At 41.2% G+C, this 14,549-nt stretch overlaps 3 protein-coding genes across 3 annotated transcripts; 1 reads left to right on the top strand and 2 right to left on the bottom strand.

The window, feature by feature from the left end:
• Nucleotides 1-14,549, bottom strand: part of LOC306871647 (transient receptor potential cation channel subfamily M member 3-like) — a gene marked incomplete at its 5' end in the record, with an annotated part of 440,831 nt that overhangs the window by 248,411 nt on the left and 177,871 nt on the right.
• LOC306870924 (AN1-type zinc finger protein 5-like) lies at nt 287-13,478 on the bottom strand. Of its 2 annotated transcripts, XM_079418512.1 has the most exons (6): nt 13,317-13,478; nt 3,712-3,870; nt 3,243-3,342; nt 2,994-3,097; nt 1,710-1,841; nt 287-1,630 (listed from the first exon to the last, which is right to left on the bottom strand). In XM_079418512.1, the coding sequence occupies exons 2-6, from the start codon at nt 3,866-3,868 to the stop codon at nt 1,482-1,484; spliced, it is 642 nt and encodes a 213-aa protein (XP_079274638.1). In that variant the 5' UTR covers nt 3,869-3,870; nt 13,317-13,478; the 3' UTR covers nt 287-1,481. The 2 variants fall into 2 exon arrangements, with proteins under 2 accessions (XP_079274638.1, XP_079274639.1); XM_079418513.1 differs by lacking the exon at nt 287-1,630 and having other exon boundaries at nt 1,726-2,322.
• Nucleotides 6,282-8,005, top strand: LOC306871601 (sentrin-specific protease 1-like; the record flags this gene model as incomplete). Its single annotated transcript, XM_079419660.1, has 10 exons — nt 6,282-6,569; nt 6,653-6,677; nt 6,758-6,879; nt 6,968-7,090; nt 7,163-7,228; nt 7,323-7,396; nt 7,477-7,582; nt 7,664-7,769; nt 7,859-7,912; nt 7,995-8,005. The coding sequence occupies 10 exons, from the start codon at nt 6,282-6,284 to the stop codon at nt 8,003-8,005; spliced, it is 975 nt and encodes a 324-aa protein (XP_079275786.1).

Here is a 14,549-nt window from a genome sequence, read left to right as displayed (position 1 = left end):
CACACACCTCTCCAGCTGTTACAAGGTCAGGCAGGATTGTCAAATCTGCTTTACCGAAGTGCTAAAGGTTGTCAGGACAGCTGTCGTGAAAACAGGATGTTTTTGCGTCAGCAGGCGGGACAGGTGTGCGAAAAACAAGCACCATCTGAAAAATTATTCAGCTGTCAGAGAATCCACAATTTGGGCCTTCTGCTGGGTGTTAAAGCGCCTGGAAACTACTCACGCAAATACCATTATCTGAATGATGTTCTGGAATTTCCCCCAAAATAACAACAGAACATGACTATACATTTTCTCTCTGTATATTTTTTATTTACAATACTTTTTTCTTTAATGCCAGGTAAAAGGATTAAATGCAATACATAAATATGAACATAGTAAGGTGTTTTTTCCATACAAATTTGCATATAACTAAAGGCTGAAATTTAAAACAGATACATACTCTCAACAGATACATCTTTTTTTTAAGGAAACCTCACTCCCTACAGAAGAAAAGACGTTTATGTACACAATACATGCACTCGGACTCGCTTACATTAACATATGCAGACACACAAAAATGACAGGTGCATTGTAGGTGCATTTTAAAACAAACAAGAACAATGTTTCACAGACTCAGGTCTGACTTTATGTGTATACTATTGCGGTGTTATGAATGTGCTGTCTAAGTAGAGTTAGTTCATCTCGCTTCGACAACAGGAAGAAGGTCTAGTGCGCAAATTTCCCCCGTGCGCACAAATACGCTCACACTGAAACGGACTGTACCACCTTAGTCTTATCAAAAAGTCACACGCAATTAACAAAAATAAAACTCCCAGACATCTAACACTCTAAAATGCTGAATGAAGGTTATTGGTTCTAGATTGTGGGAAAAGAGAGAGAGAGAAAAAAAGACTTTGATGAATCTCAAACTTTCATTCAAAAACATGATGTCACAGTAGCAAGTTCACATTCTAAAATAATGCTAAATAAATGGTATTAACGACTGGGTGGCCTCACATTCCAACTGATTTGCTAGAACAGACTGTAATGACAGATCAATACATGCTGCACACATCATCAGGTAGAGATTTGACACACCTCTTAAAAATCCGGCGTCGTAAGTCAAAGGCTGAACACTACTTAGTCAGAAACTACACGGCCACGTTTTGGCACAGAGTATCTGCTGCTCCCATTGCTTGAGGGCGGGAACAGGCAAATCAAAAAACAATAATAAGCTCAAATTTCCTGAAAGGTGTCCTATGCTTTAGGAAATGAAAGACTATGCAAGAACACCTAGCATAAAACACCACAGAGAGGAGAGGAAACAAAACGAAAAGAAATTAATACCTATTAGAAAACCAAAATCTTTCAAGATCGTTCATGCATGAGCCTCAGACGATACAGTTCTCTCGTTTTCTTCTTAAGGTGATAGAAAAACAAGTCCGTTTTTCAAGTCGTCCATTTTATCCACCAGTGTTCTTGGAGAAAGAGGGTGAAGCTTATATTCTCTGGATCTTATCGGCCACCACTACGGGATTCTCCTTACGGATCTTAGCAGCGGCTTCCGCCTTGTAGTCATACGTGCAGTTGTGCTTGTCTGAGTACCGGTGAATTCCACAGAACAGATTACCACATCGACAGCCAAAACCTGTAAAACCAAAGACAACGTAAGACCTCCGATCACAGATATCACACTAATATCAGAATGACCAATCAATGAGTCTCACCTGTTAGTCCGACCCTTTTACGGCAGGTAAAACATCTATTTTTCTTCGGTTTGGAGGAATCTGGGCTCTTGCCCTCATCGCTGCCCTGAGCCACAGGGATGGGGGAGTAGGAGGAGGTGGGCTGTGTTATGACTGTGGGAAGAATGGAAAGAGAAAAAAATGTCAGAAATGAAACTGCTGCAATGTGGCATGGGTGGATTGTGAAAGCAGCCAGAGACCGATTTCTGAATATGGTCGCAATGTTATAGGACTGTACCCTAAAATAGGCTCTTGCCACAAACCCCAAAGTCCCAGTTTCTGTCAGAACGAAGTTCTTAGCACTGCATGAACTTAAGACTGTCATCAGTAAACAGCTCACACCAAAACTGGAGCAGGCCCAAAGACTGCTCTGTTTGCAGTAAAGTCCATTTTAGCACAAATAAGAACTGAGAAAACAGAGCTTAATGTCTGAAGGCCCAACTACCACAAACTTGACAGTGCTTCCTTTGACATTCACATTGTAGACTTTTAAATAAACATTCCTTGCATACTTGAACAATGATAATAAGTAATAAAACAGATCTTGCTTTCATCTTGCGCGTCATCTTGCTCATCATCTTGCGCACTGCTGTAGCTGCAGACATTTGAATATATATTTAGACGGCACAGTTTTGGCTTATTGACATTTGACAGGCATTTTTGAAAGATTCCATCATACATATTATAAAATCCCCCCTGCAATCAAGTAGCAAAATGGTGCACAAATATTGGTTGTTTGTTTGTTTAACAAAATTATTAAGGGTTGCACACTTTAGATGATAATGAAATATGTTTAACAATATTTATTCACCAAGTTGAATAAGTTTACTATTTAATTCAGCATTCTAGAGACTGATCATGAAATCAATTGCAAATATTTTATTTAACTGACAACATTCATTTTAAACTGTAAGAAGCTAAATGTAGTTTTGTGAGAAGATATTAAAATACATCTAAATGTATATCTTAGATGAAACATTATAAAAAGTCAATATTTACAAGTTGCTTTGTTGTTGCTTTTTATAATTTAATTAATAATTTTGGAAATGATTATTTAATTTAGTTGTCATTGCCATTTTTCCACAAATCATCTTTATACAGGAAAGTACATGTATATATATCTGCCTTTATATTTCAGAAGTTGAGGGGATCATCATGTTTGATGGTCCTTGACATGAAATAGATTGAAACATTCTGTGTTAGACTAAACAAGCAGCTTTGCGTGCCTCCTTTAATATTTATTTGATCACATTTCATTCCAATTACCTGGTTCAGCAGACTCAGCTTTAGGAGACAGGGCCTTTCCCTCTCTAGAAATGCTCATTTCTGTCATCTGTTGTGTGACTGGTAAGGAGGTGGAAGGAATACTTCTGAAAAAACAATCAGGTGGGGGTTTTAGCGCTCGTCTGCTTTTCTTGAAGCACCGGAGATCATTCAAACGTCAAGCAGCTGAACATAAAATGCATTCTTTCCCATTTTGAGTTTTAACAACAATCACACACGTGAAGTACTCACTCTCTCATGGTAGCTGTGCTGGGTGCAGGTGAAAGCTCTGCTTTGTTTATGCTGGCTTCTAGTCTCTGTATGGCAGAGGCCTCTGCTGAGGGGCTGCCAGCTGGTCCAACAGAACACAAAGACACAAATCACAAACAGTGCAGTTGTGCTATACTATACATAAGGCCTGTGACACAAAACAAGTGCAGCTTATCATTTACAATTTCTCAGGTAAGACCAAGAAAAGGATTAAGTTCTAAACAGCTTAGAATAACATGCTATCACTGGGTGCTGGTGTGTCAGAAATGCTTTACAAGCAGTAACCATGGTCTGTTATTGCTGTAGCAACTATAATATTACTGTCCTCAAGAGGTGCAATGAATGAGAGCCCTTATACCATAGTATAACTTCATTGTTTGTGTGGTCTGTAACCATAGAGAGCTCTATCTAGGAGGTTAGACAAACAGGTTAATGTTTCAGTGTGACTTACCCAGGGGGCTCATGGGACTACGATCACTGCTTTGCTGTCTGTTCAGGTGCTCCTTATAGCACACCGAGCACATGCCATTGGTCCTGGGGTTGCCATAGAAACCACAGCCTGTGGTACACAGTATAGGCACGGGACTCTGGTTTGTCTCTTGGGCCATTGCTAATATATGGAGATAGAAAAAGAGTGGTCATGTTAACAATGACAGCATTGTGTTTGGCTTACATGCATATGCAATAAGTAGAGGACATCATTGTTTTAAAGGTGCACTCACTAGTATAGAGGTATGGATATTCTAAGCTATTGCTATCAGATTGGCACTGTTGTGGACAGATACTCAAGCCTGCAATATCAGTATCGGCCATGAAAAAGCAGTATTGAGCTATTCCTAGTATGTATAATGTGTTCATTATTATATTCTTTACTTAGCCCATTTTGTTTAGATGCATGTTTGGTATATAGCACCATTAGCCGCTGCTTTAAAGTACAGTGTTTCCCACACATAGACGAATCTGTGGCGGTGCGCCACAGATTCAACACCGACCAAAAAAATCAATACCGACCGTCACATATTGCGTTTCGTTATTCTTTAGTACGCTATTTAAAACACGCAGCGAATTCGTTCAACTGCATTTCCATTCCCTGCTCTCTCTTCATCTCTCTGTCATCTCTCCCTCACACACACGCACACAGCCCCTCCCCTCCCCTCCGTGCACAGCACACCACATCTGTCTGGATCATCTGTGGAGAGAAGACGGCTGGCGAAAGGTTGGTATCTCGTGAACACTTTTAACACACAATCACAGATTAAAAAGTGCTATAAAATATTTTATATTCTGAATACAATACAAATACCAATTATTAACAGTTTTTTTTAATTATTAACCTTTAGGAATTAGGAAATCCCTTTAGGGGATCCAATCGTATCCCCTATCCAAACAATTCAAATTATACTTCTATAGCACTTTTCACAGCTTTACAATTCACACACTACACACAAGCAGGACAAAAGGAAGTCTTCCTCAATGTTACACTTCAAGTGGTTGAATTAGATTTTAGAAAAGTCTAATAATTGTGAGCAATTCTAAAGCAACACAGATGTTTTGTGGGACATTTTCCCCATGCAACCTCTTAGTATGAAAAATTAAATGGGTAAGTATCTTAAAGAATTGAAGATTTTTAAACAATTTTAAGAATTCTGTGCTACAAAAGAAAATGTAAACAAATGTGATTCATTTTACATGTGATTTTATTATTACATTGGTGTCAGAACAGTTTTTTTTAAAGGCAAGCACTGGCCAACACATTCCCTGTGAAACCATAGTTCACAGGTGCTATAAATCTGGGAAGACTGCATGTTGCACTTTAAAGCCAATGTGCCCATGTTCATTTGTGAAATATATTGTATCTCATCTAATTTGTTTAATAAAAAATATATGAAATATGAACCATCAAAATTCAGCTGAAAACTCTGAACAAAAACAACAGCAAAGTTTCATGATTGTAAGTTAATGGTTGTAATGTGAATGGCCATCTGGGTTCTTGTTTTAATCAAAACTATGATGGTCTTTGCATGTGGGTCTGTAATGACAATATTTTGTAAATTGTGCTTAGTGCCTACTGGATTCCAATTCAGATACATACAATCTCAACCATACAAACAGAAAAATAAGTAGCAAAGTTCTTTAAACAAAGTAAATTACACTTTACAGAAAAGTAGTGCAACCTATTATTATTAAACATTGTTGTTACTCAAAGAGAAATGCTGCATACATATTTTTGCAGTTCATTGCCAATGTTATGAAGTCTACATCACACACTAAAAAGGCCAAACATATCTCTTTGTTTCAACATCTGTTGAAATCCTCTGTCAGGATGTGAGAAAATGTAACTACTTTATTAAACTTTAATGACATGTTACAGTCCTAATAAAATGGCAGTTTATTTAAAAAGGCCTAGCAAACCTGGAAAACTTGCTTGTGTTCAAATCAGCTTTCTATAATCATAGCAGGCTAAGTGGTAATCATTAAGGAAATGTGTCCTCATTAAAACCGTTAAGCTACCAGTTTCATTCTGTCCAAATGACAAGTCCACAGATGCTCCATATTATCAAAACAAAAATTAATCAGTCAATTGACAACCTATATATTTCACTTTTTCACCCAACTTTGTGTAACGAGTTGTGGTGCTTTACTGAAAGTTCTCTCCTTACTATCTCATGTTTGGCCGGGAGGCAAGATACCCTTCAGAAGTTCCTGATAACTATGAGGAGGGTTCTTAAATATCAGATACATCTACTGAATCTTTAACTGCTAATAAAACTAATATTAGGAATCTGTGTGCTTTATCTTTCAGGTAAATGAAATGGTGGAGAGAACAGTGACATCGGAAGCCTTGACTACTGGCCTCCAAGATCTGCCAAAAGTGCGCAAAGTGGTCTTGGAGAATGTAGAAAAGGTTAGAGAAAAGGTGAGGAAGAGGAAGGCTCTGCAGGGGGAGGAGGACAGATTTGAAGTTGGAGACAAAGTTTTGTGCAAAAATGTTCGAGAAGCGAACAGCGAAAGGGAGGAAAAATGGGAAGTGCCGTGCTAGGCCCTTTTACAATAGTTAACATTGAAGGTAAAAGTGTGGACCTAGTTTCTGAAAAAGAAAAGACCACGCTGAAGGTAAATGTGGACCACCTTACCCGCTACATCGAGCCAGAGCCAAGGTTGCCGCACAAATGGCCTAAAACTGGCACTACCATGGTCATTTCGGTTCATAGTCCTCCTACATTCCCTGTAGAGCCTGAAGAGACCCCACCTACATGCCCTGAGCCTCAAGAGACCCCACCAACAGGCACATCTCTGCAGCACTCTTATGTAAGTCCAATATATGCTACATAAAAGGTTTCCCTGAAATTCTGCACTAAATAACATTAAAGTTTTCTTCTTGTTCCACACAGTCTCCAACTGATGCCTCAGAAAGGTGTAAGTTTTTTTTTTTCTTTTAATTGTTTTAACCTTTTAAAAGTTGATTAAATAAATTGAATTGTATATATTTTTTGTAGTGGTAGAGGCTATCTGGGCTGGGAAAAAACAGGGGGTTTTGTGGAGCAAGATGGGGCCCTACAAAATCTTTTCTAGAAATTTGAGGGATCATCTTGCACCTGGGAAGGAGCTAGAAACTGAGGTAGGTTATTGTGTTTCCTAATTAGCCAATTGATTTGTGTTGCTAGAAGTATACATAAAGATGACTACTAATGTGCTACTGTTTTTAGATAATAAATGCCTACCTCACCAGTTTGGTGAAACAGTACACCACAGACTCCAAAAGAGGCTTTGTAGTAGACTCGTATCAAACGGCCTCCATGTGGCAAGGACGTCAAAAAGGACTGAGGAAGGTAAGCACCCTACACTGCTTTATTGACCATGTGGAAAGGTCTATATCTTGACAGTCACCTGCTTTATTGTAGCTGGATCCACTGGAATATGATGTGCTAATTGGAGCCTTGTGTATAAACCACCACTGGACACTCATTGTAGGTTCCTCAGAGCATCCTAAGATCAACTATTCCTTATTAAGATCAATATTTTTTTTTTCTTCATTGCATTGTCATCGTTGTTTATCCAAAGGAAAAGCGATCCCTCTACATAGACCCATTTGAGGCAAAGTCAGTGGATAGAGAAAAATGCAGAGATGTAACTAGGTAAGTGCAGAGAAGGTGTGCTTTGTTGTTTTTTTTATTAGTGAGTTCATGTAAATTAATCACTTGCATGTAATTTATAGAGCCTTCGTGAGACAGAGGGGTGTCAATGCTTCACGGTGGACATGTGCCATGATAGAGCATCCACTTCAGATGGATGGCACATCTTGTGGGGCTTTGGTGTGCAAAGTAAGTTTAACTGCACATTTTCTACTTTTTCTCAGCTATATCCTTTTTATATTGTGAATAACACATTTTTTCTCCTAACAGCTAGCTGAAAGTGTGCTTCTAAATAAGCCTGCAATGTTTGAAACTAATGATGAGGGCATAATTGCTATAAGAATGGAAATAGCCAAAAGGCTCCTTACTATGACTGGTAAGTTTTTATTAAAATTTTATTTACTTTTTTGCATTTGAATGCACAGCTATTTTGTACATTAATTCAACAATTACTTTCTTACACAGATGACCTGTCTCAGCTCTGTAGGGCTTGTGGCGCTCATTCTACACGAGCAGTGGGTAAGTTTAACCAAAAATGAGGACGTATCCACACGAGACCAAATATGTAGACACTTTCCCTCAATAATGTTTTCTTCACCAGATTCAATGTAGCACATGCGACCTATGGTTTCACTGGAACTGTGTTGGCCAGCCTCCCATTGAGGAAGACTTCCTTTGTCCTGCTTGTGTGTAGTGTGTGTGTGTGTGTGTGTGTATTGTAAAAGCTGTGAAAAGTGCTATAGAGGTATAATTTGAATTGTTTTTCACCTTTATTTATATAGCGCTTTATACAATGCTGATTGTGTCAAAGCAGCTTTACAGTGTCAACAGGAAAATAGAGGACAACAACAGTCATTTTCCAGCTAAAGTCAGTTCATTGATGATTTACTGATGTCATCATCGTCATCCACTTCAGCTCTCTTCCAATAGTGTGCAATCAATCAAGTGTCCCCAACTAATCAAGGCAAAAATTTATTTTTTTTGTATTAACCAGTGGAATGAACCACGTCTGTGTACACTGTCTTTTGTAGCAGGATTTGCTTAGAGCATTAACGTCCATTTATTTCTTTCTATAATTTCATTTCTTTGTTGTATTTTTGTCCAGTACACAAAGGCAAATTCCTTGTCCATGTAAACCCATTGTATCTGGCAATAAAAGGGATTGCGATTGTGAAAGAACTTGTGGAGCATTGATTGAAAGAGTTTGGAAATTTGTCCTTTCCCCATTTAAACATTGTGGCTAAGAGGTTGCATGGGGAAAATGCCCCATCAGATATTTGTCCATATCGAAATCCTGATTATTACTAGTAGTGTTTTACTAGTAGTTACACTTTAAAGGTTGTCTTGGATAGTTAGCAGATGTTATAGGGTTTTTTTTTACATTGTAAAACAAGAAGTGTATGTGGGCAGCCTGCCAGTGTAAGAATGTGTTTTGCCAATGATCCACTGGATCACAACATAGAACTAGACTTAAACTTCGGGGTGTTGTTATGCAATAACAGTGTTTACATTAATGGGATTCGTTGTGACGATGTGCAATTTTTCTGATCGTATGATCAAATCATAATCATTCAGCAGCATTAGAAGTGATTTGGCTGCATGTACAAGATGGCGGCACAGTCAGACGCAGCGGCTACTCCGGGTCCCAAAGACGGAGCTTTTATGTCTTTTAATGTTGTCTGTTCGTCTCCAAATAGTGTCAGTTTACTGCTAATTCATAAGGAAATCACTCCAAAACACATCTATGATCGCCAAAGTCTTTTGGATATCGGCAACGCATACAAACACCAACTCTCGCCGGCGGCTACTGAGAAGCTACGAGGCCTTTGTTTACTGCTGAAGCCGGACCTCGAGACCGCGGCCTCGCCTACTGACGCTATCCGCATAAGGCAGCGTCGCAAGCACTGTGAGAGAGGACGGAAGCACGGTAAGCGTGGAGGTATACGAGCTAGGCTAAGAGCTAACCCCACAAGACCGGTTCTTCCAACACTCATGCTCTCAAACGTTCGCTAAACAACAACATCCCGGACTCCGCCATTCAGCTGCATGGGCTAAACTGCTACCAAGCGGACAGAGATGGTGTAACAATGCTGCGGTAATATCAAAACTGTTTATCGCTGGTGGAGTTTATGGTTGTGAAGTGTCGACCGTTCTACCTGCCGCGGGAGTTCACGGCCATTGTTATTGTCGCGGTTTACATTCCGCCGTGTGCAAACGCCAAGGACGCGCTTTGTGAACTGTACAGCGCCATCAGCGAACAACAAACAAATAACCCTGACGGCTTTTTCATCATAGCTGGTGACTTCAACCATGCAAACCTAAAGACAGTTTTACCAAAGTTCTACCAACATGTGAACTTTGCAACAAGGGGAAACAACACACTGGACTTTGTTTTACAACAGAGAAAAACGCGTACAAAGCTGAACCCCCCCCCCGGGTACTTGGACCACATCTCTGTTATTCTAATACCAACATACAGACCACTTCTCAAACTCGCCAAACCGGTTCAAAAGCAGATCACAGTATGGCCAGACAATGCCACCTCAGCACCGCAGGACTGCTTCCAGGACACAGACTGGAACATGTTTAAAGATGCAGCCACTTACAACAACCACACAGACCTGCAGGAGTATACTGAAACTGTGACTGCTTACATCAAAAAGTGCATAGATGATGTGACAGTCACCACACGTTACCAACCAGAAGCCACACGTGCCACACGTGCCAACCAGAAGCCATGGATGACAGCAGAGGTTCGTGAGCTGCTAAAGACCAGAGATGAAGCATTCAGATCAGGAGACAAAGCAGTCCTCAAAACCGCAAGAGCCAATCTGTCTCATGGCATCAAGAAGGCAAAACATCAATATGCTAAAAAAAATCAACAACAACTTCACAGACAGTAAAGACACTCGGACCCTGTGGCAAGCAATTCAGACCATCACTGACTACAAGCCCCCGCCACAGGCCAGTGACGATGACACATCCTTACCAGATGCACTCAATCACTTCTACTCACGATTTGAGATACAGAATGACACGCCTGCACAGAAACTACTCACATCTCCAAACGACCAGGTACTCGGTCTCTCTCCAGCCGACGTAAGGAAGACCCTGTCCCGGATTAACCCACGAAAGGCTGCGGGCCCTGACAACATACCTGGACGTGTACTGAAAGACTGTGCTGCACAGCTGACGGATGTCCTAACAGACATCATCAACACCTCACTGAGCCAGGCAGTGAGGCAGTCGTCCCCACGTGTCTCAAATCCACCACCATAATTCCAGTACCAAAGAAGTCACCCGTGTCCTACCTGAATGACTATCGTCCCATAGCACTGACCCCAATCGTGATGAAGTGCTTTGAGAGGTTAGTCATGCATCACATCAAGTCCATTGCCCCAAACACATTGGACCCATTCCAGTTTGCATACCGTCCAAACCGATCCACGGACGATGCAATATCCACCACTCTCCACCTAGCTCTTACTCACCTGGAACAGAAAGACTAATGTAAGAATGCTGTTCATCGACTTCAGCTCAGCATTCAACACTATAATCCCACAACAGCTCATCCACAAACTAAACTTGCTGGGCCTTAACACCTCCCTCTGTTATTAGATCCTGGACTTTTTAACTGCAAGACCTCAGTCAGTCCGTGTCGGCTGCATCTCCTCCAGCACTACCACACTGAGCACAGGTGCCCCACAAGGCTGTGTGCTCAGCCCGCTGCTGACTCACGACTGCACTGCCAAGTCCAGCTCCAACCACATCATCAAGTTTGCTGATGACACAACTGTGGTAGGCCTCATTAGCAACAACGATGAAACGCTCTACAGAGAGGAAGTGGCACAGCTGGTGAAATGGTGTGGTGCTAACAACCTGTCCCTCAATGCGAGTAAGACAAAAGGGGTTGTGATGGACTTCAGGAGAAACTCTGTTGACCATCCCCAACTGACCATCGACGGCTCAACCGTGGAGAAAGTCGGCAGCACTAAATTCCTGGGGGTGCTCATCACAGAGGATCTCACCTGGACCACCAACGTCTCGTCACTCAACAAGAAGGGACAACAGCGCCTCCACTTTCTCCACCGGCTGAAAAGGGCAAGTCTCCCACCACCCATCCTCACCACTTTCTACAGGGGCACCATTGAGAGTGTGCTGACCACCTGCATCACTGTGTGGTATGGGAACTGCAGTGCTGCTGACCGCAAGACCCTACAACGAACAGTGAACACTGCCGCAAAGATCATCGGTGCCCCTCTCCCCTCCATCCTGGACATTTTCCTTGCACGATGCTCCTGCATCGTGAAAGACCCCACCCACAACCTCTTCCAGCTTCTACCATCAGGTACCGGAATATCAAAGCTCGCTCTGTCAGATTGCTCAACAGCTTTTTCCCCAGGCTGTGAGAGCTCTTAACTCCAATCTCAAATGCCCCCCTTTTGTAATTTTTTTTTCTTATACTTGCATTGTTGTATGTTTATCTTATGTTTAACTAGTATGTAGCACCATGGTCCTGCGAGACACGACATTTCGCTCCACTATATATGTCCACATATGTTGCAGAATGACAATAAAGCTCAACTTGAACTTGAATGACGTTAACTTATTGTGACAGTAAAACTAGATTTTGGCTAGCAAACAGGTCACAAGTTAACACAGGCACATTTCCTTGATTCAGCCATGCTGCATAATGTTATGCCGAGAGTAAAATCCTATTTGAATCCAAAAATCCGCGATTGAATCAATGCAGCTCGGCAGCTCAGTGCGTGGATTACTGGCGTCTCCCAGCGCTACTATTACTGGGCGTGTTGGTAACCCATGCCAAACAGACATTTTTTCTGTTTACAAGATTTTTACAAGAATACCAAAATCGTGTAATGAGCAAGTGTTATTAGACCGCTTAATATCACGTCAGTTTGTGCTTTCACAATCGGCGAATCTGCTGCGGTCGTCCCAACACATCTGAAGCGAAGGACCCGAACCAGGAAGTTGGTCACCAGATAACACGGAAACCAGTTAAACCGTAGCAACGGGACAGTCGTGTTCGGGATGTAAAAGAGTGGCTGTGTCTCAAAACCTGGCGAGCTTGCTATCTAGGCAGCATCATAAGCGCGTGGCTATCTAGGCAACGTAGTCATCTTACTTCTGTCGAATCTCACAGACGAGTAAACAGGGTGGATTTGAGAGAACAGAATATCAGAACTCAATATCAATATTAAAATATCAGGACACATCCAAAGGCAAACATCGCGACTACAGAGCAGCACTGGCTTTGTTTAATCTTCCTTCTTTGTCCTTTTGCTCCAGGATTTCCTCCCTAGACAGGCAATCTGTCCTTTGAACAAGCCTAAAACAAAACTCTAACTATCTTAGCCAGCTGTTTGTCTGAGTAACTAGTACCATAGAGCACAAAAACGAGAACAACTAAACCAGATTATTGAATTTATACAGGCACGGTCGAACAATAAACAAGCCACAGCACAATGAAGATACTCCGTTGGGTTGTGTGTCTGTTTCAAAAGCCATTACTGAAGAAAATACGTGACTAAAAAAGGAATTAAGAACAGACATCACAAATCGATTTATAATTTTATGTTCAAGGTGAAGAAAAGTTGGCGACTGTCCGTGTCTGTTTTTGTGGCCAGGCGAGTCACGTTCTGGGGCTTGTGATGTTCATGAAGGTGCTGCTGACAACTTGAGACACTTTGTGTTTTTTAGGGACCCATCCGTCGAACAAAAAAAGCTGGATACCTCGAATAACCCTGACGTTTATAGATCCGAGCTAGCGGTGTAACCCGGTGTGCTTACACGTCCTGAATCGGCAATCGCTCCCTTTTTCGGGGTCAGCCAGTCTATCCGTGATCACATCGTCAAACCTTCGCGATTATCGCCTAATTCAAACAAACGTTTTGGCGCTTACCTTGAATGTTTTTAAAACCTAATCGGTCGGTTAAGGAACAGGAACTCTTCGAAAAGGAGTTTGTCTTCCTCCCGAGGCTTTGTCTGTGATGTAAATAAGTAAATTCCTCTCCTGAGCTCTCTCTTCTTTCACTCTGTTTGTTTCCTTCTTTAGTAAAGGGGCGTGACTGATAGCGTCATCGCAGATAGGCAGGCATTCATTGGTCGTTCGACGCTCGTGGGCGGGGCGTGGTAGTCAAAGAGGGTTTGCCACCTACACTGATGACGAACTCATACCTTCCTGATTAAAGTCTCCCCCCAAGCCTCAAGACAACAACAAAGTCAACAGGCTCATAAAATGGGGTATTGAACATTTCGTAGGTATTTATTGTGTTATATCGATGGTATTTTCATTTTTACTAGGTACTTTCAACATTTACCAGTTACTGATTTGTGTTATCTGTCCCACTCTGTTGTATCACAGCTCTTTTTGTTATTGGCACTACAACTTTTGGCATGCGTTGACACTCTCATGCCATCTTTACACTGCAAAAGAAGCACAGGAACCGCTTCTGAAGTGGTGCATTTACACAGAGGTGTCAAAAATGCTTTTACATAGGAATTGAGGTTATAAATAGGAAAATATAAATGGTGATAGATGAAAGGATTAATAGAAACATGATTTAGAAATAGTTAAATATATTTAACAACAAATTTTGAGGCTTGTGTACATTGTCCACTGAAGAATTCTTGAGATGTTTCCAAGAAGTTCATTCATTTTCTCACCTCTGTGCCCATAAATGTTGACAGCTGTCATGTGTTTTTACACTATATGCATTACTTAGTGGCAGTCAGAAAACTATTACATGAACTGGTGTGAGAGAGATTCCTTTCAGTTGTGTAACCCAACTCAGTGTATCCTGAGGGTGGCTTCGCACATAAGCAAAGGCAGAAGCCGTCTAGTTGTTTCTGAGAAGAAGAGTTTCAAGTGGAGGAGGGGGACGAGTTTAAAAACTGCAAATTTAGGGAGAATAAACCTGTCCGAACTAGTTTGAGTTTGCTTTGTCACACTGTATGTGCTGTTTGCATGCATGTGTTGTGCATGCAAACATGCTGTACAAGAGAATGGCTTAAGTTATAACATGTTTTACATTTAATCTGATGTTTTTGGTGTGTCATTGCTTAAGTAGAGATCCCAACCCATGTCAAACGTGAGAACAAGGCCAACAAGCACCATGTCATTTTTGCATTTTTA

Source organism: Barbus barbus, assembly GCF_936440315.1.
Source record: "Barbus barbus genome assembly, chromosome: 6".
NCBI classification, from domain to species: domain Eukaryota; kingdom Metazoa; phylum Chordata; class Actinopteri; order Cypriniformes; family Cyprinidae; genus Barbus; species Barbus barbus.
This window is presented reverse-complemented; position numbering and strand designations above follow the sequence as displayed.

What these genes read in the sequence shown, in the direction of transcription:
- LOC306870924 (XM_079418512.1), bottom strand. Translation starts at nt 3,868, where the DNA reads ATGGCCCAAGAGACAAACCAGAGTCCCGTGCCTATACTGTGTACCACA. An exon ending in AGCTGAGTCTGCTGAACCAG is followed by an intron (nt 1,842 to 2,993) that starts GTAATTGGAATG and finishes TTCTTCCCACAG; the next exon opens with TCATAACACAGCCCACCTCC. An exon ending in TAAAAGGGTCGGACTAACAG is followed by an intron (nt 1,631 to 1,709) that starts GTGAGACTCATT and finishes TTGGTTTTACAG; the next exon opens with GTTTTGGCTGTCGATGTGGT.